At 38.4% G+C, this 22,901-nt stretch overlaps 2 protein-coding genes across 3 annotated transcripts; one reads left to right on the forward strand and one right to left on the reverse strand.

Annotated features, from left to right (window-relative positions):
- Window positions 1-1,344: 1,344 nt before the first annotated feature.
- flot2b (flotillin 2b) lies at window positions 1,345-13,937 on the reverse strand. The gene is made up of 11 exons (XM_059514673.1): window positions 13,716-13,937; window positions 12,328-12,409; window positions 11,751-11,841; window positions 11,064-11,187; window positions 10,847-10,965; window positions 9,688-9,801; window positions 9,470-9,589; window positions 9,106-9,320; window positions 3,077-3,260; window positions 2,807-2,956; window positions 1,345-1,880 (listed from the first exon to the last, which is right to left on the reverse strand). The coding sequence occupies exons 1-11, from the start codon at window positions 13,762-13,764 to the stop codon at window positions 1,848-1,850; spliced, it is 1,281 nt and encodes a 426-aa protein (XP_059370656.1). The 5' UTR covers window positions 13,765-13,937; the 3' UTR covers window positions 1,345-1,847.
- An 891-nt stretch (window positions 13,938-14,828) lies between these two features.
- fam222bb (family with sequence similarity 222 member Bb) lies at window positions 14,829-21,570 on the forward strand. 2 transcript variants are annotated; one of them, XM_059514674.1, is made up of 3 exons: window positions 14,829-15,020; window positions 16,563-16,687; window positions 16,865-21,570. In XM_059514674.1, exons 2-3 carry the CDS (start codon window positions 16,609-16,611, stop codon window positions 18,580-18,582), a joined length of 1,797 nt encoding a protein of 598 aa, XP_059370657.1. In that variant the 5' UTR covers window positions 14,829-15,020; window positions 16,563-16,608; the 3' UTR covers window positions 18,583-21,570. The 2 variants fall into 2 exon arrangements, with proteins under 2 accessions (XP_059370657.1, XP_059370658.1); XM_059514675.1 differs by lacking the exon at window positions 14,829-15,020 and adding an exon at window positions 15,054-15,306.
- Window positions 21,571-22,901: the final 1,331 nt, after the last annotated feature.

Raw genomic sequence — 22,901 nt, forward strand, 5'->3', positions numbered from 1 at the left:
ACATCTGAGCTTTGTCCTGTCATTGTCCTGAGCTTTGTCCTGTCCTTCTATGGTTCCTATAATGTTTGTCCAATACACAGTATAGTATATTACCAATGCCATAAACAGTCGATGATGCGCTAATGCTAAATGGCTAAACCTGACATGGCTTTAATAGTTCTGAATTAATCAAACATATCAAGAGTGTTAAAAAAAGAATGAAAAATAAATTGTGAAAAGAGTAAAGGTTTCCGGTGCCTATTACCCATGCTAAAACTAAATAAATAAATCTATCTTTTCAGGAGTAAAATCTTAAAATCAGGAGTGTGATCTCCTGGCTTTATCGTTAGTTTTTTTCATTAGCATGTCAAATTAACACAAGGAAAAGTGACTTTGTCCCTTCACAGCACTACTGAACACAGCAGAATAAATTTAGAAGCATGTTCAACTCTACTGCAAACTACCACTTGCTCTGAACCGAATGAGGAAACCGAGGTAATAAACTTTCACAGTGACTGAAGTACACCATCTAGATAAACCACTACAAAACAGAACATTATTGTCCATAAATGGCGATGTCAATGCATCCCATGACAGAAATAGAGTATCTTATGTAACTGGTGTTAATATTTAAAAAGATTTTGTTAGGCATGGGTGTCAAACAACTATACAAAATGATCTTAAAAATGGCTCAACTCTATTGTCATGAAACTACAACCCGAATTCCGGAAAAGTTGGGACGTTTTTTAAATTTTAATAAAATGAAAACTTAAGGAATTTCAAATCACATGAGCCATCACATTTCTCAGTTTAAACATTTGCTATGTTATCTATGTTCTATTGTGAATAAAATATTGGCTCATGTGATTTGAAAGTCTTTTAGTTTTCATTTTATTAAAATTTAAAAAACGTCCCAACTTTTCCGGAATTCGGGTTGTATATTAACAGCATCGGATTGGTTGGATATCCAAACATCAAACAACAAATGATAAATCTCTCCAGAAGTACATTTAAAAAAAGAAAAACAAAACTGATTTTGTCCAATAATATCAGTTAAACAAAACAAAGCACACATACAATCCAACGATATTAAAAATGCACAAGCGACGAGATTGATCTGAACTAATGATTTAAGTTGGCAAGATGGCTGGGTTTATAAAGGCCATGTCTATTTATGTGTCAGCAACATCTAAAAAGAAGAGGAGCGCTTGGCTTGATTCTACCTAAGATGACACTGATGTTTACCCGTAAAGCAATACTTTTGCCCAAGAGCTTAGTGTACTGAATGCTACTCACTACTCGCATCAGTGACAGTCTTCCTGAATGTTAGAAATCATGGCAGGATCTGTAAGGTAATGTCGCCTCTTTGTAGATAGAAATATGCTTTAATATGAATGAAGAAGTAGTGCTTGACTTTGGATGGATACAAAGATTTGATTGTAATCAAAACTAAAGCTGACTCACCATTGAGTGTTAAAGTGTCTTAGTATTGTAGAGATAAAAGTGTATAAAACAGTAAAGAAAAGTGTGATAGGTAGAGTTTTGTATGCTGACACTACAGAAATCTATAACAAAACAAAAAACAGTACTAATTGTTCTAGTGGTCTCTGACGTGTGTGTGATGTAAAATGACTCCAGCAACAAGTGAACTGAGGAATGTGGGAGCAGCAGTGCATGCAGATATTCTGGTCCTATAAAAAACATTAAGGCACCAGAGGTATCAAAAATCTACTTTTTTTTTTAATAACAATAATAATAATAATAATAATAATAAAAATAATAAAAAAAGATTTCCAAGTCTTCTAAAGGCAGTTTCTGTGAGTGCATACAACATATCATGAAGGAGACGGAACTGATTGACTTCCTGCTTAAGCACCTGTCATCTTCTGCAACAGAGGGATCTGTGAAAGTACAGACACATCAAGTAGATAATTATCTGATGACATATCATACAACAATATTCTATATATGGTAGAAATGGAACTGCATTATTAGCCTGATTTGCTAAATATATATCATATTAGAGCTTTTTTAAATTCAATTAGTTAATATTTCTTATTCAGAAATGTGATCAGTATTGTTAATGGATATTTATTCATTTATTTAGCAGACACGTTTATCCAAAGATAAAAAACAAAGCGATCAATCTTAAATATTTAAACTTTTCTTACTGGACATTATAATTATGTGAAGCCTAAATTCACTTGTAGCCTTTAGAGTTTTAAAGTTTTGTTTTACTATTTATGTAGTCAAAATAAAATATGAACATAAAAATCAGACATTTACAATCTTTACTAATCTGGGTTTGAGAAGCAAATTTTTTTTTTTTTTTACAATTGTTGTCTATTATTTAAAAAATAATGAGTTATGTTACTTTTTGTGGGTTATCAATCAACTCAGATAAATATTAGATTATGCATAGGGACCAGATCTCACTGTTAACTAGTTGCTTATTAGCATGCTTATTATTAACATATTGGCTGTTTATTAGTACTTATAAAGCACATAAACATGTTCTACATTCCTAATCCTAACCAATACCTAAACTAAACAACAACCTTGCTGACTATTAATAAGCAGCAAATTAGTAGTTTACTGAGGCAAAACTCAGAGTTAATGGTTTGTTAATAGTGAGAATTAGACTTTAAAATAAAGTGTGACCGATTATTTATTCATTTATAAATAAATAAATGTTTCATTAATTACTGACTGATTATTGTGCATTTTAAACACTGTAAAACACCTGGCCAAAAAGTCCCACACCAAAAATGCATGATTAACTTCAGTGTTTTGTGTCGTAATCGTTTGATTTAATGGCCAGTCTCACCTTGGACAGGTCCACACCCGTGAGTGCATTAACAGACACCGGTAGCTCAGCGAGGAGACGGTTCACCTCCCCGGTCACGCGGCTGCCATCCCCACTCAGAATAACAATCTCATTGGTCTTGGCCAGAGGCGCTGCTACCTTTCCAGCGATCTGTAGGGGATGGACATTAGAAAATCTAAATATGAAATCCAGGCCCATCCTATGCATCCCCATGTACAATTCAATCTCTGCCAAGGTATTTCAAATAACATAGGAGAAACGTTTATTCACCTTGGGAAGTGCTTCCAGGACAAGCGCAGTCTTGGCGGCGTCTCCGTACTGCTGGTAGGCTTCTGCCTTCAGCCTCATACTCTCGGCCTCGGCCTTCCCCACGGATTCGATAGAGATGGCCTCTGCCTCTCCGATCTTCCTGATCTTCTCTGCCTCAGCCTGAGCAGTCAGCACTTTCTTCATCCTGTTCAGTGTCATGAATATAACACAATTCATCTTGGTGTGTCACAGATCTGTTCCTCAAATACATCATGGATACATGATTAATCAGACATCCTATTCGGGTTTGATGCAACATCTGTGGCACATCTGTGAAACATTATTCTGAAAGTAGAAGAGAAGCACAGATGGACACTAAAAGATTGCAGGTTCAAAACCCACAAGGCACAATCCATCAACTAGCAAGGCACTTCATCATGGTTATACAACAACATGCTGAGGTCCTGTTTCACCTCAAAATCAAACGATAAAAAAAGCAATTATATTTTTAAAATACTTTTAAGCATATCCCCACCCAAATTCTCATGATCATATTGTCTCCAGAGTGTTTTGTACTTTCCATTTTCCTCAGTGGTGCTAATTTGTTATTCTCTTTAAAAGTGCAGTGCCACTATATTTCAGTGAATGTTTTAGCAAAAAAACAAAAAAAAACAAAAAAAAACCTTTTTCCTTTCCTTTCCTTTCCTTTCCTGTGTGTGTGTGTGTGTGTGTGTGTGTGTATATATATATATATATATATAATACACACATTTGTATATATATATATATATTATATATAATTAATTATTATTAGATATTATATATAGTCATATACTTGCGTATACTATATATATTTTTCTTTATATATTTTTATATAAAAAAATGTTAATTATATATTTAGTTTATCATTTATATTATATTTTATTTGTTTTATTTATGTCTATTTTCTGATTTTATTGTTTTAACAAATGTATTATTTTATTATTAATAACTTTACTTTAAAATAATTAACACAAATAACATTATAATAAAACATTATTGTAATGTATTAAAAAATCCATATATTTAGATGATAGATAGATAGGATAGATAGACAACATGTGCATGAAGGAGATTCTCTAGGAGAGCTGGACAGGGCAATAGAAAGTCCTTTACCTATCAGCAGGATCGGTGTCTGCTCCTTTGTGCAAGGAGGATCAGGTTGAGCACTGCCAGAGCACTACAAAATGACCTCAAATGGCTTACACATAACACACTAATACGCTTCTAATATCCAAATCCGTTAAAGGATTTTTAGGCTGCATTAATTAGGTAAACCGGGACCAGGAACTCTTCCCATATCACCCGATGTACTTGCTACATCATTAGAAGAATGGCATCTACGCTAATATTAGTCTGTTTCTCTCTTATTCCGAGGTCACCGTAGCCACCAGATCCAGTCTGTATCCAGATCAGAGGGTCACTGCAGTCACCCGGATCCAGTATGTATCCAGACCAGATGGTGGATCAGCACCTAGAAAGGACCTCTACATCCCTGAAAGACAGCGGAGACCAGGACAACTAGAGCCCCAGATACAGATCCCCTGTAAAGACCTTGTCTCAGATGAACACCGGGACAAGACCACAGGATACAGATGATTCTTCTGCACAATCTGACTTTGCTGCAGCCCGGAATTGAACTGCTGGTTTCGTCTGGTCAGAGGAGGACTTGCCCCCCAACTGAGCCTGGTTTCTCCCAAGGTTTTTTCTCCATTCTGTCAGCTATGGAGTTTCGGTTCCTTGCCGCTGTCGCCTCTGGCCTGCTTAGTTGGGGTCACTTCATTTACAGTGATATCGTTGACTTGATTGCAAATGATTGCACAGACACTATTTAAACTGAACTGAGATGACATCACTGAATTCAATGATGAACTGCCTTTAACTATCATTTTGCATTATTGACACACTATTTTCCTAATTAAAGTTCGGTTCAGATGCTCTGTGTGTCGGTTTGCTTCACGCTGAATCACAAATGCGCAGTATCATCAGCTCCTCGGTTATCGAATCGGACACGTCTGACAGAAACGGTTCTTGACTCGTGAACGAGTCATTATCTGGCTCGGCTCGGTGTTCATCTTCAGTTCTCTCTTCACAGCAGTTCAGTCAGTGTACTGTTTGAGTAAATGAATTACTCTGTGATATTGGTTTGTTTGAACTCAGAGGGAGTGTCAGCCACATTAAACAAGTTAACAGTCATTTGTGGATTAATGCGTATTGGAGACGCGAACCGTTTAAAATGATTCAGTTCGATTTGGTGAACTGGTTCAAAAAGATCCGGTTACATCGAATGATTCGTTCTCGAACCGGAAATGACAAACTGCTTTGTTTTGAACTCTCTCACAAGACAGTGCTGAATAAAGTCGTAGTTTTTGCTATTTTTGGACCAAAATGTATTTTCGATGCTTCAAAATATTCTAACTGACCCTATGATGTCACATGGACTACTTTGATGATGTTTTTCTTACCTTTCTGGACATGGACAGTATATCGTACACACAGTTTCAATGGAGGGACTGAGAGCTCTCGGACTAAATCTAAAATATCTTAAACTCTGTTCCAAAAATAAACGGAGGTCTTACGGGTTTGGAACAACATGAGGGTAAGTTATTAATGACATAATTTTGCAAATTCTGTGAACTAACCCTTTAATGCTGTTCAGTTGCTTTGACACAATCTTTTTTGTTTAAAGCGCTATATAAATAAAGGGGACTTGACTTGACCTCCAGCAGGCCACTGGTGTGAATGTCTCTGACCAAACAAACAGAAACAGACTTCATGAGGGTGGCCTGAGGGCCTGACATCCTCTAGTTGGCCCTGTGCTCACTGCCCAGTACCGTGGAGCATGATTGGCATTTGCCATTGAAAACCAGAATTGTCAGGTCCGCCACTGGCACCCTCTGCTTTACACAGATGAGAGCAGTTTCACCCTAAACACATGTGACAGACATGAAGAGTCTGGAGAAGCCATAGAGAACGTTATGCTGCCTGTAACATCGTTCAGCATGACCGGTTTGGTGGTGGGTCAGTGATGGTCTGGGGAGGACTAGACAATGTATTGTATATATGTAGGTATCAGGATGAAATGCTTGGACCCATTGTCAGACCATACGCTGGTGCAGCGGGTCCTAGGTTCCTCCTGGTTCGCAACAATGCCCAGCCTCATATGGTGAGAGTATGCAGGTAGTTTTCTGGAGGATGAAGGAATTGATACCACTGAATGGCCCCCACACTTGCCTGACCTAAATCCAGTAGAACACCTCTGGGACATTATGTTTTGGTCCATCCGATGCTGTCAGGTTGCACCTCAGACTGTCCAGGAGCTCAATGATGCCCTGGTCCAGATCTGGGAGGAAATACCCCAGGACACCACCCATCGTCTCATGTGGAGTATGCCACGACGTTTAAGCATAAGCGGCGCTAGGGAGGGGCTAGCAGGTGCTTCAGCACACCCAACAAAGATCCAAGCATCCCCCAAAAATGAAATAAAATAAATTAAAAACATTTGACTCATAACTCGTGCAATGCAGCTTGATTTGCAGTCGCACGTTTCATAATGTCATAGCATTTTATTTGAAAAATGGATCGGTTTCTTGTGCCAAGTAGGCCTGCCCCGACTAAAGATTTTTCTAGTCAACCAGTTAAGTAGGTTAATATAATAACCTACTAAACATCCTTTAGGTATATAGGCATGTAACCTATAGGCCATTTTGTGTTCAAGCGCGCATAAAGCTTGCCACAAAGCACCGGCAAATTAAATGATTATGAATGTGCCCGGGGAAAAGAAGACATTTTAATTATTTATTAATAAACTAGTGCTTTCTCATTCAGTGTCGGCTGCAAAGATGAAGTTACCGAATGCAGATGTGGACTCGTCATCTTCAAAGTAATGGAAATGCACACTTTCATACTACATAATTAGAGAATATATATATATATATATATATATATATATATATATATATATATATATATAACCCTTTCCCCCCCTCTATTTTACAAAAGGTCAAGATATTGGTGTTATTGCGAGTGTAAAAAAATTTTTCTTTTTACAAATGATTTAGCCTATTAAGATACTCTTATTTGTATGACCAAAAATTACGGAATAGCCTATTTTAAGTACTTTCTGAAGGAAAAATGCAATGGATTACACGGGTGCCTCCATGTCATGCAGTAAGCACGATAATACTCCCACTCGTCTCATAAACACTTAATATGCACATATATAGTGCATATTAATCTAAATTAGTAGCTTAGTAACTGTAGCAGTCCTACTCCTTTCCATGAGAGATCAAGTGAGAGATCTTTGTCCTGTCTCCTACACTGTATATCTGCAGCTGTGGCATTGCTCGAAACAGCAGCTTGGCACATTTTAACATCAATACACAGAGAGCAAAGGCTCTGCTTTGAGACTGTAAATAGCAAGTAAATATATCCCCAGTGCTTTTTGATGTCATATTGCCTTTGACTCAGATTCTGAAACACTTGTATAGTGAATTTTAGGTGGACTGTATACAAATCTTTGAGAAGAGACTGATCTATCCACCTTTTTCTTGTCGTAAAAATGGGCGCGGCCATTTGTAAATTCTATGGGTCTGGCTTCCGGTCTCATCTGAATTCACTCCGTCCAGCTATTTTTAGCAAACAGTTTTACTGCTTGATATTGAAAGTTGGTGTGTCTTATCATATTATTTTAATGTATTATCTTAATCATGAACACACTGGTTTGTAGAGCAAACAGTTTTACCATTTACTGCACGTTGTTATTTACCTACAACAGCTAATGAACTGGAAGTCTCACCCATAAGCTTAATTCCACGTTGAAGAAAAAGGTGGATAGGCTACTTGTTTAATTTCATAAAACGATAAATGTTAATTAAATTGTGAAGAGCCAAATAATCATATAATAATATGTTACAAAAAAAAATTGAGTGGATGTATTAGGCTATTTTATTATTATTAATAATAATTAGAACAACAACAACAACATCTTTTGTTCATATTTACAATTGCCCAGCTCGCCCTGTCAGTGATCTAGCACCCCCTCAGCACCTGTGTTCAAAATTCTCTGATCGCAAAATTCACCCACTAGTTGTCAGGCATGCGTACAAGCACATGGAGGCCACACTAACTACTCAGTACCATTCTGAGTTGCTGCAATGAAATTTCATCAAAATGAACTAGTCTGCTGCATAATTTTTTCAATTTGATTTTCGGGGTGTCTTTTAATTCAGCCCTCTTTAGGTTGATAATATAATATACATCAAACAATGTGGCATCCTTTCATGACCCAGTCCAGATCAGTACAGATATCCAGCGTGATGTATTTCTCCATTGAGATCTGATGTGTTTTCAAAGTGCAGTGTAGATAGACAGACAGACATATAAATAGATGGATAGATGGATGGATGGAAAAAAAGAAGGATGGACGGATGGATGGATGGATGGATGGATGGATGGACGGATGGATGGATGGATGGATGGATAGATGGATGGATGAATTAATGAATGAATGGATGCAAGGATGGATGGATGGATGGATGAATGAATGAATGAATGAATGAATGAATGAATGAATGAATGGATGGATGGATGGAAGGAACGAACGAACGAAGGACGGATGGATGGACGGATGGATGGATGGATGGAAGAAAGGACGGATGGATGGATGAATGAATGGTTGGAAGGATGGATGGATGGATGGATGGATTAATAGATGAATGGATGGATTGATGGACGGACAGATGGACGAACGGAAGGATGGATGGATGGACGGATGGACGGAAGGATGAATGGATGGACGGACACAAGGATGGATGGATGGATGGATGGACTGATGGAATGGAAGGAAAGAGAGATGAAAGATAGATAGATAGATAGATAGATAGATAGATAGATAGATAGATAGATAGACAGATAGATAGACAGATAGATAGACAGATAGATAGATAGATAGATAGATAGATAGATAGATAGATAGATAGATAGATAGATAGATAGATAGCATCACTCACTTCTGTCCTTCTGCCAGCTGCTGCATCTTGTAAGCCTCTGCTTCAGCAGGACGCTTGACCGTTGAAATCAGCTCCTTCTCTGTCCTCTCAATTTCTTTCTCCTCAATGGAGATCTGCTTTTTCCTCTGCACAACCTCGATTTCGATCTCCTCCAATCTGATCTTCTGCTGCTCTTTAGCTGCCTGTAGTTCATAGGCCAGCTGAGACTCTGCTTTCTGTGTAGAAGAGAGACACATTTCATACAATTACTAGCACTCTCATCTGAGACTGATAAATGTGAATGTATAAGCTCACATCCGGCCAGCTAACAAGATGACTTTGATTAAAGACGATAGCCCTGGATTGAAATGAATTTTAATCCAACCTTAGTGTTCACTTCTTGATTGAAAGCAGCTTTCTGCAGTTCCAGCTCTCGCTTGGAGTCAGCCATTTTAGTGTCGGCCAAAAACTTCACATCCATCATTTCTTTCTTGCACTCAGCTTCCTGATCAGGGAGGTGGGAGAAAACAGAAGCTAATGAATGCCACACATCTAATGGATAATGCATTAGCAATAAAAACAATGAAGCCTGAAGTCTCTTACTCTAATCCCAGCATCCCTCTCTGCCTCGGCCACTCCGATGTCAGCGTCCCTTTGTACAGCCGCTGTCTGAGTTTTTCCAAGAGAGCTCAGGTAGTCCAGCTTATCATAGACATCCTGTAAATAAAAAACAAGTGTCAATATATATATATATATATATATATATATATATATATATATATATATATATATATATATATATATTTATATTTTTTTTTTACATATATTTTATATTATATTTTTTTATGTTTATTTATTATTATTTGAATTATAATATTTGATTATGACTTAAAATTACATAAAATAAAAAATAATGTGAAATGGTGTGTGGGTTGTTAACTAAAATTATATATATATAAAAAAAATCATTAATTGAAATAAAGATTAAATAAAATAAAATATTAAATAAAAAAAAATGTAAAAACTTTAAAATTAGTAAATGAAAATTTGAAAGGCTGCCTTGGCAATTAAGTGAAACCAAGTAAGTTTAAATACTAACATTACTCAAACTAAACACACAAAAATGACAAAAGCACATAAAAATGTTACTATTACAATTACTTAAATTAATTTGATAAGTAAACTAATTAATTTAATTATGATTAAATTAAATAGAAATTAACTAAACAGATTTAAATGGAATAAAATGAATTTCTAAATTGAAATAAATACCATTAAAATAAATAATAAATACAAATAAAAGGTAATTTAAAATATTAATAAATACTATAAGTTGTGCTGTCAAATCGATTAATCACATCCAAAATAAAAGTCTGTTTACATAATATATATGTACTGTGTATATTTTATGTTTAAATAAATACACACACATACATTTACATATTCAAGAAATATTTACATGTATATGTAGTCATATTGATTTATACTACCGTATATATAAAAATATAACATATTTCTGTGTGTGTATTTATATACTCTAGACACATATATTATGTAAACACAAACATTTATTTTGGATACAATACATTGATTTGACAGCACTATCTATAATATTATTTTAATATTAATATTATTTTTATTATACAAGACATCCCTTGATTTACTGTATACATGTATACTGGTTGAAGGTCATATTGAGCTCTAGAATGAAAGCACCTTTTACATGCACGTGATTTTGCATTAAGAAAGACACACGTCTTACTTTTATAGTGAAGCTGAGGATCTCAATCCCCATCCGGCCCACATCAGGAGCTGCCACCTCCCTCACCAGCCGAGCGAACTCATCTCTGTCCTGGTAGATCTGCTCCACTGTCAAAGTGCCTGTCGTAAGAACAGCAACAGAACATCAGCCTCATAGAATCACACACATAAGCATTGTTTTTTAATGAGGCTACTGTAATTGTTAGTTATATATTAACCTAAGATAGAACGTAAATGTCCCTCCAGGGTTTGCAGGACCACAGCCTTGATTTCCATGACAGACTTTCCCAGAAACTGCTCACAGGCAACTGCCAGCAAGTCTTTGTCGGTCATAACCTTGACCTGATGGAGTTAAACCAGCTTTTTAAACTCTTCAAAAATAATTTGAAATAAAAGTTAAAAGATGTACTACTATTCAAAGGTTTAGAGACATTACAAAATGTTAGGCGGGCATTATTTCAGTGTTCAGTGTAGGGTTATTAAAATGAACTAAAACCATACAAACTAAAAACTTTAAACAAAACTTCAACTTATTCTATTTCAGCTACACGATTTTGATTTCAAGATTCGATTCGCGATTTTTTTAACAAAATGAGTTTTAGGACTAATTCTAAAATTTAATGTGTCCTTTTATTATTGCTTGACAAAATGCTGCACGTTTCTTTGTGAAATTGAAATATAACACTATAAAAATATACTAATATATGCATCCTTACTCAATAAAAGTATTCATTTTTGTCAAAAAAAATGCCAAACTTTCGAAGGATAGTCTATACCCTAACTTTCAAGACCCAAAAACAATGTACTGATACTAAGCTGCAATGATGACTGCAATGATGATGAAATGACGGAAAATCTACGAATGAATTTAATAAAACAACAGTAAATGAGCTCTGAGTGTTTACTTGAGCAACTCCTGTCACTGTAATAGCGACTCCCTCCGCTGTCTCCACGTCTTCACACTTAGGCTGTAGTGTCATTATCTCTAGTGTAATTCTGGGGGAAGAAAATACCAAAGGTTAAACATAACTAAACAATGCCTAAAGCAAGACAAACCAGATTTTCCAAAGCTTGTTAGCATTGCAGAATTCAAAAAATGGGGCAAGAGTGCAAAGATAATGGCAGTGGCTGACAGGAAATTCAGTATGCAATCAGAGAGACGTTCACGGGAAAGAATGAGGCAAACGCTCGAGATCAGCTCATAAATCAACTAATTTAGCTGATCATGAAAATTTAAGAAGTAAACAGAAATAGTACTGCATCAGTATCTAACGACAGAAGATGTATACGATAAAAGATGACCTCTATACAGCCAAACTGGTTTGACAAACACACCTGACCGGTTTTCTAAAGTCAGGCATTATAGTTACAGATAAACATTGACTGTGTGTTGTTTTAGTGAACTTTGACTACATTTACTGCACTACAGAGTGACATGTGATCCTGTGGTCCTGTGATCCTCATTTGTTTGACTGGCATTACCTCTGTGTGTCTGATATAAACCACCATGCCCACGCCCAGCCTCCCACCACATATGTCTTTTCATCTGAACCACAACAGGCACCTAGAAGAAAAGAAAAACACATGTGACTGCAGTGATAATCTCAAAAGACACAGTCAAACATGAATCAACGATGAATCATACATGAAGTGAACTAGAAGATGCTATATAAGGATGCCCAAACAAAAAAAAGGCATATCATGGTACTCTGACTACCATTAGTGTTGTTTTAGTATCATTGAAACACTATTATAGATTTCATTCATGTTGTTTTATTTGTATATATATTTTGAAAGGTTTTTAGTAATATGTTGTTAGTTTTTTTTATTATCATTTTTTAGTTGTTGTTTTTTTTAAACAGTTTTTTTTATACATTTTTATTTCAGCTTTAGTTTTAGTTATTTTTGTGTCATTTTAATATCAAGTTAAACTAAATGAGAAATTTTGCCTTGGCAATTAGCTGAAATAAAATTCATCTGTAACATTTTTTACTTGGTTCCAGGGAGTGCTAAGGAAGCTGTGGAAAAGTTTACACAAAAAACTGAATATATATATATATATATATATATATTAAAGGAACTAACATATAAAATATAAAATATTTAAATAAATGAAAAAATAAATTATATATGTACTATAGTGAGTAAAAACATAAAATAATAAAAATAAAATATGTTTCAAATAATATTTCAATTTCACAGTCTAAATGTGGTCTTTGTTCTTTTGGACCAAATGGTAGTATAATAATATTCTTGGAGATACTCTGGAATACCATGTAAATATGGTATTGTTTTATGATGCTTTCTAAATGCTGGTGATTAATTGCTGGGTCAAATAAACATAATAACATTACTTCTCGTTGCCATTTCTCAACCTTTTAAAAGAAATCAGCTAAATGTAGCGTCACCATATCACTATTAAAACGATTTCATCACGATAAAAATAATATATTTAGTTATGAATGAATGAATGTAAAGAGCTATCAAATATTAAATCACAATTAAAGTGCAACGGGATGCATCTAGCAAACATAAGATACAGAGAAAAAATAACTGCAAACACTGAGTTTCGTAATTAAACATGTTTGCGCTCGAATTTATCATACTTCATCATATCTATCATAAGTTAAACCTTTTTAAACAGAGTATGAATGAATGAATGACTCGTGTAAATAACGCGGAAGAGCTGACGAGCTAATGTAGTAACTTAGCTGTAGCTAGCTGGATGATATTACTGACCACACAATTCACAGTACATGTTAAAACAAACATTTACATGCACACTTAATTACCCAATGAATGCAATAATTGGCTATACATATTAAACTCCTAATATCACAATCTATAGTAAAACACATATATCACGATACCTGACACAACGAGCGCTTCATTTGGTCCAACAGTCAGGCAGCAACCCATTCTTGCATTTAATACCAAACAATAATCCTTTCGTGTGTATGCCTATATATTTAATAAAGCGTTTATTTAGCAGATTTTTGACTCGCAAGATGAATAAATCTCCGCCCTAGTAGGACAATAAATGTTTGTCAACACAGGCGACCCTGCCCACCACGACAGGAAGGAAGGGCGCGTGATAGTGTACGGCTGTGGGCCCAATCCTAGCGAGCGCCCTACCTAGACAATACGACTGAGCGTTCGAAGCATAGACTGAAGGCGCCCAAGATGCTGTCTAGGTAGGCAACACACTAGGAATTTTAAACACAGGCTGGCTTTTCATGATTACTGTAAATGCTGACTGTATTCATGTCTGCGCAGTACGTGATTTTATTGATGAACTGCATGGATATACTCTATGTGTTGTGCATGTGATATTGTGTTTTATTTGCTTTTGAATGTTTATCTACATATTTTGATATTTTTTAAATGTGTATTCCCATTCTGTCGCCATTTATGTTTTCATTTCAGTAGCCTCAGGAGTAGATTTTATGCTTTTATAAATTTTACACTGAAAAATAAATACTTACTGAAGTAGTATCAAATGCTACTATTATACATTTTTATATGTATACCATGATATGACATTGACGATTAAAAAAAAGGCTGGACTACTACTTTTTTTTTCTTTTTTTTATTGCATTGTGATATATAAAAAAACAAAAACAAAACAGAAATCCAAATGACATATTGGTTTTGATTTATTACAAAATATGTAATTTATATTTTTAAAAAAACATTCGTACTGCAGCAATTCTAATGCAACGTAGACAAATATTGAGTGAAGGCACATAAAAATATTAAGGGTCTCAAAAATATTTTTCAAATCATTTTGCATAAAACATAAAATAAAACATTTGTATTACAGCCATTTTTAATGCAATAGTTTACAATATGAATTACAAAAATGCAAAAAAAAAAAAAAAAACTTAAGGGTTTTAAAAATAGTCTTTGTTTTCTTATACTGCTTAGACTAAGCACTGTAATTCCCGTTCAGTAGGTGGCGCGTTGAACCCAAGTGACAAGTCCGACCTCAGCGAGGAACACACGTGGGAAAAGCTTACTGCGCATGCGCGGATATGGGCTGCAGTAGTGGCTGGGCACTGGGCAGCAGCAGTGACTAGACAAGCGCTTTATCCGACACAAGCGGAGCACAGGTGCCGAATAACACTGCAAAATGCTCTTTTAAACAAGCGCACGTCTCATCCCGAAACCAGAGAGTAAGTTTCGCTTTCGACACCTCCCATCTGATCATTTTAATGCGATTTTAAGAAGCTATGAGATGAAAGCCGGGCAGTGGCTTGCACAAAGAAGACAGGCTATATGCTAGTGGTTGTACTAGCAAATGTAGAGACCGAGGTACCAAGACAGGCTGAGATCTCACTCTGATCACCTTTTTAGATTGGTTGGTAGTTAGCTGGGCGTTAAATGAGCACGACAACCCTTCAACCAACAGGATACATCTTATCTACAGGACAGATGGTTGCTACAGTGACCCTAAATTGTGTAAGTGTGTCTGTGTTGATCTGAGATAAATCTAATGCATGTAGCTTGTGGCTAAGCAAACTTTGGTGGCTGGCAGATTTATTATAGGGTGGACGAAATGGCAACCACTAATTGTACTTTAAACTCAAAGTGCTTTGGTGTTATGTTTGTGTTTGAGATTTCACAATGTAGCTCAGATCTTCCAAAGCTCCTGTTGTTTTGAATTATGATGTGTGTAAATGTGTGCAGCCTTAAATGTAAGTATTTGCTTGTAAGAGCTGTGAACTGTGAGTTCGTTTAGACATTGAACCCAGTTCAAAGGTTTTATTTTATGTAGAGCACCACCTAAATAAACAACTCCCCCATCCATTGGTCCATTTTGGAATGATATAACAGGACGTGTTCGGGTCATCTTTGATTCTAAACAAATCCAGGATGTTTAAGGCAGTGTGAATCTAAGCTCTGGTTGATAACACCTCTTTCAGTGTAAAATTAAAAGCAGCTCCCGATGAAAATAGCTGGGGGTTGGGTGCGCAGAACATGTCAGGCGCTGTCTCGACTGCACTTTTTGACACCTGCACATCTCAGATCGGAGGAGTCAGCTGGGAGCATGTGGCCTGTGGTTGTGTTGCCGCATCCCCTGCCGTGCCCCTGGGCACCTGCCAGGCAGACGGGAGACTACGTTTGCATCGCACTCTTGACTCTCAGACTGCGGGGTGTGCACCATGGGTCCTGACACCAGCTGTTTCAGAGAGCTGTTTAAAAAGGTCATGCTTTAATGCATGATATTTAAATAAACTGCACAATGAGGCAATTACAGAGATCTATAGCTACATCATCTGATGGATATTCAGGTGAATTAGCAAGGGTAGAGCCTTTGTACACTTCTGCGATTACCATTTTCATGCATCCGGCTGTAAATCATGTCATTTGTTGACTAGCACGCTCTACTCACTTAGGATATACACTGTTTGCTGGTTTTCAATCTGCAAGTCTTTTAATCTGAGGCGATCTGATTATTGCTTCTGCTGCTGCTGCTTTGTTGCAGCAAACCACCACTAATTAAACTAGAAATTTCCTCCTAATAATTTATTACTCTCATTAAGTCCCATTGCACAGTGTGTTCCATTAAACCTACATCTACCCGTAAAATTGGATCTCTTTAATGACGCCCTCGGAGGAGAAAATAGCCAATGTTTCTTTTTTTACACCCTGTATTTCAAGAGACGAATGATGTGAATCCGGTTTTGTTCCTGACGTGACTGTTTCCTTTGCAGTGTGATGAGGAGTGAGAGTCCAATGTTGCATTAGTCTCATTGTGACATGCTGGCCTGTCTTCCGGTATCAAACCCCTCCCTCCAGCTTCTCTCGCACACGCAGATGAACACTGGACTTCAGAAATGTAAGAAATGGCCGTTAACCAAAATGAGCTTTGTTCTGATTAGACCTAGTTTGTCCTTTTGTTAACTCTGCCTCTTGACCCTGCTCCGTTAAGAGTCCTGATAAGCAGTTTTATATTATTACATCTGCGCCAAATTTCTTGCATCACCCTTCATGTTTGGCTTTCTCTTGCTCACAGGGGACACTACACAGAGGATGAGATCAGCAAACTATCCTACCCCAGCGGAATTGGATGCCTATGCTAAGAAAGTTGCCAATAACCCACTGACTATAAAAATCTTCCCCAATAGTGTCAAAGTACCTCAGAGGAAGCATATCCGCCGCACCGTCAACGGTCTCGACACCTCCAGCCAGCGCTACAGCCCTTACCCACCTCAGGTCAACACCCGGACAGGCCTCTTGGCCATTGTCAAAGTCCCCGTCAAAGGGATCCTCAAGGACATCGAAGGCGGCCGAGACCGTTTTCTCCCTAAGCTCATCATGAACCCGCACAGTGGGCTTTACGCCAATCCCAGCACTTTAAATGTTCCTCACACTGTTCCACACCTTCAGACTCCTTTAGGCCAGAAGGGTCTCGCTCACTCTCGAGCCTTGCAGGCCCATCCGCAGTCCCTGCAGCAGAAGAGCAGTTTACAACCACAGCAGAGCCTGGCCCACCAGGAGGCTTTACATCAAATCCAAGCTCACCAACCGCCAGTACCGCACCACGCCCTAAACCACCAACAGACTCTCATGCAGCAACAGCCACAATTGCCTGGTCCGCAAGGACTCCGGCATCTGCCCGATATGGAACAGTCGGTGAACCTGCAGCACTCCCAGGGCTTCTCTCAATCCCAGCCCATGCCACAGGCCTCTTGTGCTGGCCCTCCGGCCCCCGGGGTCTTACAGCCCCCCCTGGCAGGCTTACAGATGCCACGCAAGCTGCCTGATGCCGATGCCCCTCCCAATGTGACTGTGTCTACCTCAACCATCCCGCTTTCTATGGCTGCCAGCCTGCACCAGAACCGGCCCAGTGACCTGAATAGCATCGTCAATCAGATCAACCAGTTCTGCCAGGCTCGGGCTGGCATGGGCTCTACCTCCATGTGCGAAGGACAGATTGCCAACCCCAGTCCCATCAGCCGCAACCAGCTCATCAGTGCGAGCTCTCGGGTGTGCACCCATCCCGGTGTGGGTCCTCTGCCTTCTTGCATCCTTGGTAACTCTGACAAAGGCTGTCCTGCTACTGCTTTGCCACTGCCTGACATCGCTGCCATGAACAGGATGCCTCTTTATCACAACGACATGAAACCGCATCAATCCCAGCCACAGTTACCCCATCAACAGCATCAGCAGAGCCCTTGGGGACAACACCAGTTGGCGCACCTTCAGCACCTTCCGGAGGGAGCAGCTCACCAGGGCAAGAATCTCCCTAGAGAGGCCCTAGTTGGACCGGGGTTCCTCACCAAGAACATGGGCTACCCACAGGAGGTGTGCATGGCACAACCATTCATCTTGAAGCCCTCAACTGATAAACCAACACCATCTCCTCCTGTCAACGGGATGCACATGAGTTACAGTAACGGCCACTACATCCAGCCTCCCTGGAACAACATCCTACCCACGCCAAACAGTGACAGCTCAGGGTCTCAAGACCTGGTGGGGCCGTTCCACGGGGGCCTCTCAGGGGCCTCCATAGACTGCACCCCTGGAGCACAGTACAGGACCGGGGCAGCCATTTCCAGCCAGACGAACCTGATGCAGACCATGGAGTACATGGGTGGTGACTTCCAGACACCCTGCTTCCGAATGCAGAATCCTGGCACAATGGCAAAGATGCGTAGAGCATCAGTCAGCAGGGCCACAGATTCAGGTGAAAGTAGAAATGTGCACATCCACCATCCAGGGTACAGATGAGCTGCGGCCAGTTGACGCTAGTCAGTGTTATTCTGAGCGCAAGAAAAAATATTCCCCCGCTTCCCGTTTCATTCTCAGTCTTGCAAGTGATCTACTGAATGTTTCCAGTACAATGATTTATGTGGCTACCACAAAGATGAACCCCCATGTGCCACTTTTTTTTTTTCAATTTTAGTTGTTTAGATTGCTTAAGTAGCTTTCGGAAAACGCTGTACGCATTTATTTATTTTAGTTTAATTATTTTTTTCTTTCCAGAAATAACAGCTTCAGTTTGAGATCAGCACTGTTTTTTTTTTCATTCCTCTCTGGTCTGTGTTATATTAATGAAAAATGTACCACACAACACGCATATATTCACTTTCTCTTTTTGATTAGCAATTGTCCGTTATTTAAAAAGCTGAGAAGAAATTCCCAGCAAATGCCATCTGTATGTAGTTTAGGCCTACTTGAGATTTGAAGTACTAACTCAATGAAGACATTTAAGGGGTGCCATGATACTGAAATATTTAGCTGTTCCATCTAAACTAACAGCTTGTACAATGTATAGAGGTTGATTTTATTTTTGTTCCTCTCAATGTTTACATATTGTGCTTTTTGTAACTAATTCTGAATCGATATGAAAGTGCAAACTGATACTGGGATATGCACATATGACAAGACTGTTTCTTTTCCAGACTGTTGAACACGAATCAGGTTAAAGTCTTAGATGGAAATGTTACACTAGGGCTGAGTCAAGCCACATTGTGTACAATGTTAATCCTTCCCTTGAAGTGTCAGCTAATGCACTATCCTTTTTATTCCCTCTTTCTTTTTTCAGTATCCTATTAGATTTCAGTTTAAATGGAGACTGCTGTAGACCGAAATTGCTTCGAGACTTGTGATGTGCCCTAATTGCATAGCATAGGGTTTTATTTTGTCTCTCAATTTAATTGTTACTACTTGAATTTCATTGGAAATAGACAATGACGGCAGGCTTTCGACTCACTACAGGACCGACGTTTAGCAGCCGACCCAAAGCTACCTTTGGGAAGAGTGTCATCATCCACTCCTGCATTAGTTTGTCGTTAAAGGAAAGACGTCCTTGACCGTAATTGGATGATGGAAGTGTGTTGATGTAAGCGCAATATAAATGAGCACCACGGGCTAGCCTGTGGCTTCACTGCCGTGTTGCTGTAACTGAGAGGTGTGATTAGCTGGTGTGAATGCTGTGTGTCGGGGCGGACTGGCTCCCTGCTTTTGCTCCATCATTAACACCATACCGCTCTTCCCTGGCGGGGATCACTTCCATCTCCGTCACATGCTGTTGTGTCAGCTGAAGCCTGCAACTGCATTTTCCACCCACCTTAGGCACTTGATGTGTCATGTCGTTCTTATCTAAAATAGCTGAAATGCACCTCTGGTGACAGTCTAGGTCTGTTCAACGGGAAATAACCTAAACAAAAGACGCATTTTAAGTCGAGTTGTTCTGTGAATTCGATAATTGATCCATCCCATGCTCCACGGTTTAACTCCCATGGAGAGTTTCTCTCTTTCTCAGGTCTACCTGTGCCTCTTCTCACATTCTCCCTTGACTTTCATGTCTACTGAGTCTCTCCACCTTTATCAGGGCAGGCCATCTGGCAGTGGAGCTTGGGTATTGTCAGACTTTGGTGGAGCAACTGCAGATGAGCGAATGGGTGGAGCCGTGACACCCAGTATCAAGACCTCCCTGTTTGCCCCTCAGAAGCCTTAAATATTTGATCCTTGAACTGTCCTTGACAATAGGCATGGTGTAGAATATAAATTAATGATATTTAGCTACATTTGTTTTTGTGAAACCGTAAATCGGGGGCGCAAACTCCCGAAAGGAAGAGGTTTCTTCTGTATTTAGCAATGTATGTGTAGTACTGGGCTGTAACAGTTTTGCATTCACACTACATCATATTATGTTTCCCCACACTAGCGTCTTTATTTGCTCCGTTTACCATCGCAGCAAAACCTGTTCCAGTCCTTTCCCTTAATGGGCCAACACATTCGTCAGAAACGCAAGCACGACTAAATGGTTTGCGTAGAGGCTTTTGATGTTTTTCAATAACAGCAGGCCTTGTTTAAGCTTTGACGTCAGGATGCCCATGAAGCTGCTATTTTATTCCAACTACAAGTTATTTCTTATAAATGTTGTGAGGATAGAGTTAAGATCTAATTTATATTATGCCTTTTTCTTTTTTTTCTTTTTTTGCAATGCAATATTGTTAATAGATTGATCGTCGGTAGGCGTAATAAGTTATTCCATTTGCCTGTCGACCATGTGGTTGTAAAGCTTGAACGTTTAGACATCTTGTATTACTTTCGTTCCTCTTTTCATGCCTTGTTACAGCTCAAGAGTACAAAGTCAGGTTACTCTTTTAATAGTTACTATCTCTATGTGAAGTGCCTCCTCTGGGCTGATGTGGACCGTGTGTATGTGACCGTTGGGATGGGAGATGGACCGACGCTAGTGCACATTCTGTAGACGTACTGCACTGCTCAAGAACGGGGAACCGAGCTACTTTAAAGACTACTGATATGTAAAAAAAACTGAACACCGTGTGCTGCTGCAGGTGCAAGATCTGTTCGGATGTGAATAGTTGCTGCTGAATCACTAGTTTAGGTGGCGAGAGCTACGCTGCTGAACTCCCTAGTGTCCTTGAAACATTCGAAGGAATGCTCTGGAAAGTTCTTTGTCTTTTGGAGCACATGTACTCCTGCCCCCATCACCCCCCCCCCTCCCCACACCCCCCTTCCCAAAACAACACAATGGCAGTTTTGGACCACAGGAGTGTGTGTTAGGACTCGGAGTTGAGTGTGTCTCATCTTGTTCCACCAAAGAACAAAATGTCACTTGAATGGTAGCATTGCGCACCTGTTTTGTGTAACCGAAAACTGTCATTCCAGATACACATTTTTTCAGGAACGTGTTGCACAAACATTCCCCTCTAACCAAAATAAAGTTTGACTTGCATTTGCAAAGTTTGTCTGTTTTTGTTTCTGGTATAGTTAACGGGGTACAAAAGTAATTATTTTGGATTAATAAGACATTATGTTCAGGCATATTCACCTATATTTGAGTGCGCTCACCTTAGCTTTTAATCAGTAATAATGTCATTATTATAGTATCAAATATTATCTCTATTGTGACTTGGGACTGATTTTTCAGGACAGTCTATTGAATTTTCAGTAGCCTATGTTGTGTTGGAAAAACCTTACAACTAAATAATCTGATGAAATAATTATAATAAATCTTTGTCACATGTATTTAAGTTAGTAGCCATTTTGTTTGCTTGAGTTGTTAACTACCTACTTAAAATGACGGAAATTACTTTTTAAAAGACTATTCAAGCAATTAAAATTAGGCTACTCTGTAGGCTACTATACTTACCAGAGTCTGTTTTAGGAACCACTAGCCTGGAAAGAGGCGCTTGAAAATGGACAGACATTTAAATCATGCAACATTTTCTAAATGTTTTAATGCTTGCCAAGGATTAAGAGTACGTTCAGGTCCTCGTATTCGATTGGCTGAGCGTGCTTTAGTTTATCAGCGCTAGCTACGTGTAGGACGTGTCACTGTATCAATGCGCAATCTGTCTTTGCGTTTCATACGGACTGTCAGTCGGTGATTCAGTATTTTCACTTGAGTGACTCTTCATGCAGTTAACATCATGGACATGCTAAGTGGAAACAAGTGACAGTATTTCTGAATAAATAAAAAAAATATTTAGTTCTATCTACATTGAATAATTTAGTGTTCAATGAAAAGGCTATTTCTCCGATTGGTCAAAGAAACTTTGTGCTGCTCAAAGATGCGCGACGTTAAATCGTATCTCTGGAACTATTTTCGTTGGCGGAGCAATTACAAACAAACTAACTGCCAATATTTGTTCTAACGTAAAAAATATTCAGTAAAGCCATATAAAGTGCAGTTGTGCTTTTGGTCTGAATGACAACAATGTTATGACTACAGCAATGCAGTACATAAAAAGATAGTCTACTATGGAGTACTGAGGAATAGGATACTGAGTAGACCTACAGGTGGTTTTAGGGTTGGTGAGGGATAATGTCCCCTGCTGGGAAAAAAAAAAATTCTGTAAAAACCAACGCAGAATTTGTAATGGGTTTCCTAATTATAATGGGAATTGTAGCCTAATGGTTTTAATGGAAACTATAATAGTGCCTGTTGGTCTCTTGGTAATTGGTCGCCTTCTATTGGTGGCTCATTAAAACAACTAAATCCCAATTAAGTATCTCAAAACACATTACAGCAATCCATTTTTTAATGATTAAAAGTTAATGGTTTGTAATGT

Source organism: Carassius carassius, chromosome 28 (assembly GCF_963082965.1).
Source record: "Carassius carassius chromosome 28, fCarCar2.1, whole genome shotgun sequence".
Lineage (NCBI taxonomy): Eukaryota > Metazoa > Chordata > Actinopteri > Cypriniformes > Cyprinidae > Carassius > Carassius carassius.

Excerpts from the sequence above, each read along its gene's own strand:
- fam222bb (XM_059514674.1), top strand. The coding sequence starts at position 16,609 with ATGCTGGCCTGTCTTCCGGTATCAAACCCCTCCCTCCAGCTTCTCTCG. Across the intron at positions 16,688-16,864 it reads GAACACTGGACTTCAGAAAT|GGGACACTACACAGAGGATG; the intron begins GTAAGAAATGGC and ends TCTTGCTCACAG.
- flot2b (XM_059514673.1), bottom strand. The coding sequence starts at position 13,764 with ATGGGTTGCTGCCTGACTGTTGGACCAAATGAAGCGCTCGTTGTGTCA. Across the intron at positions 11,842-12,327 it reads TTTATATCAGACACACAGAG|AATTACACTAGAGATAATGA; the intron begins GTAATGCCAGTC and ends TTCTTCCCCCAG. Across the intron at positions 10,966-11,063 it reads ACATTTACGTTCTATCTTAG|GCACTTTGACAGTGGAGCAG; the intron begins GTTAATATATAA and ends TTCTTACGACAG.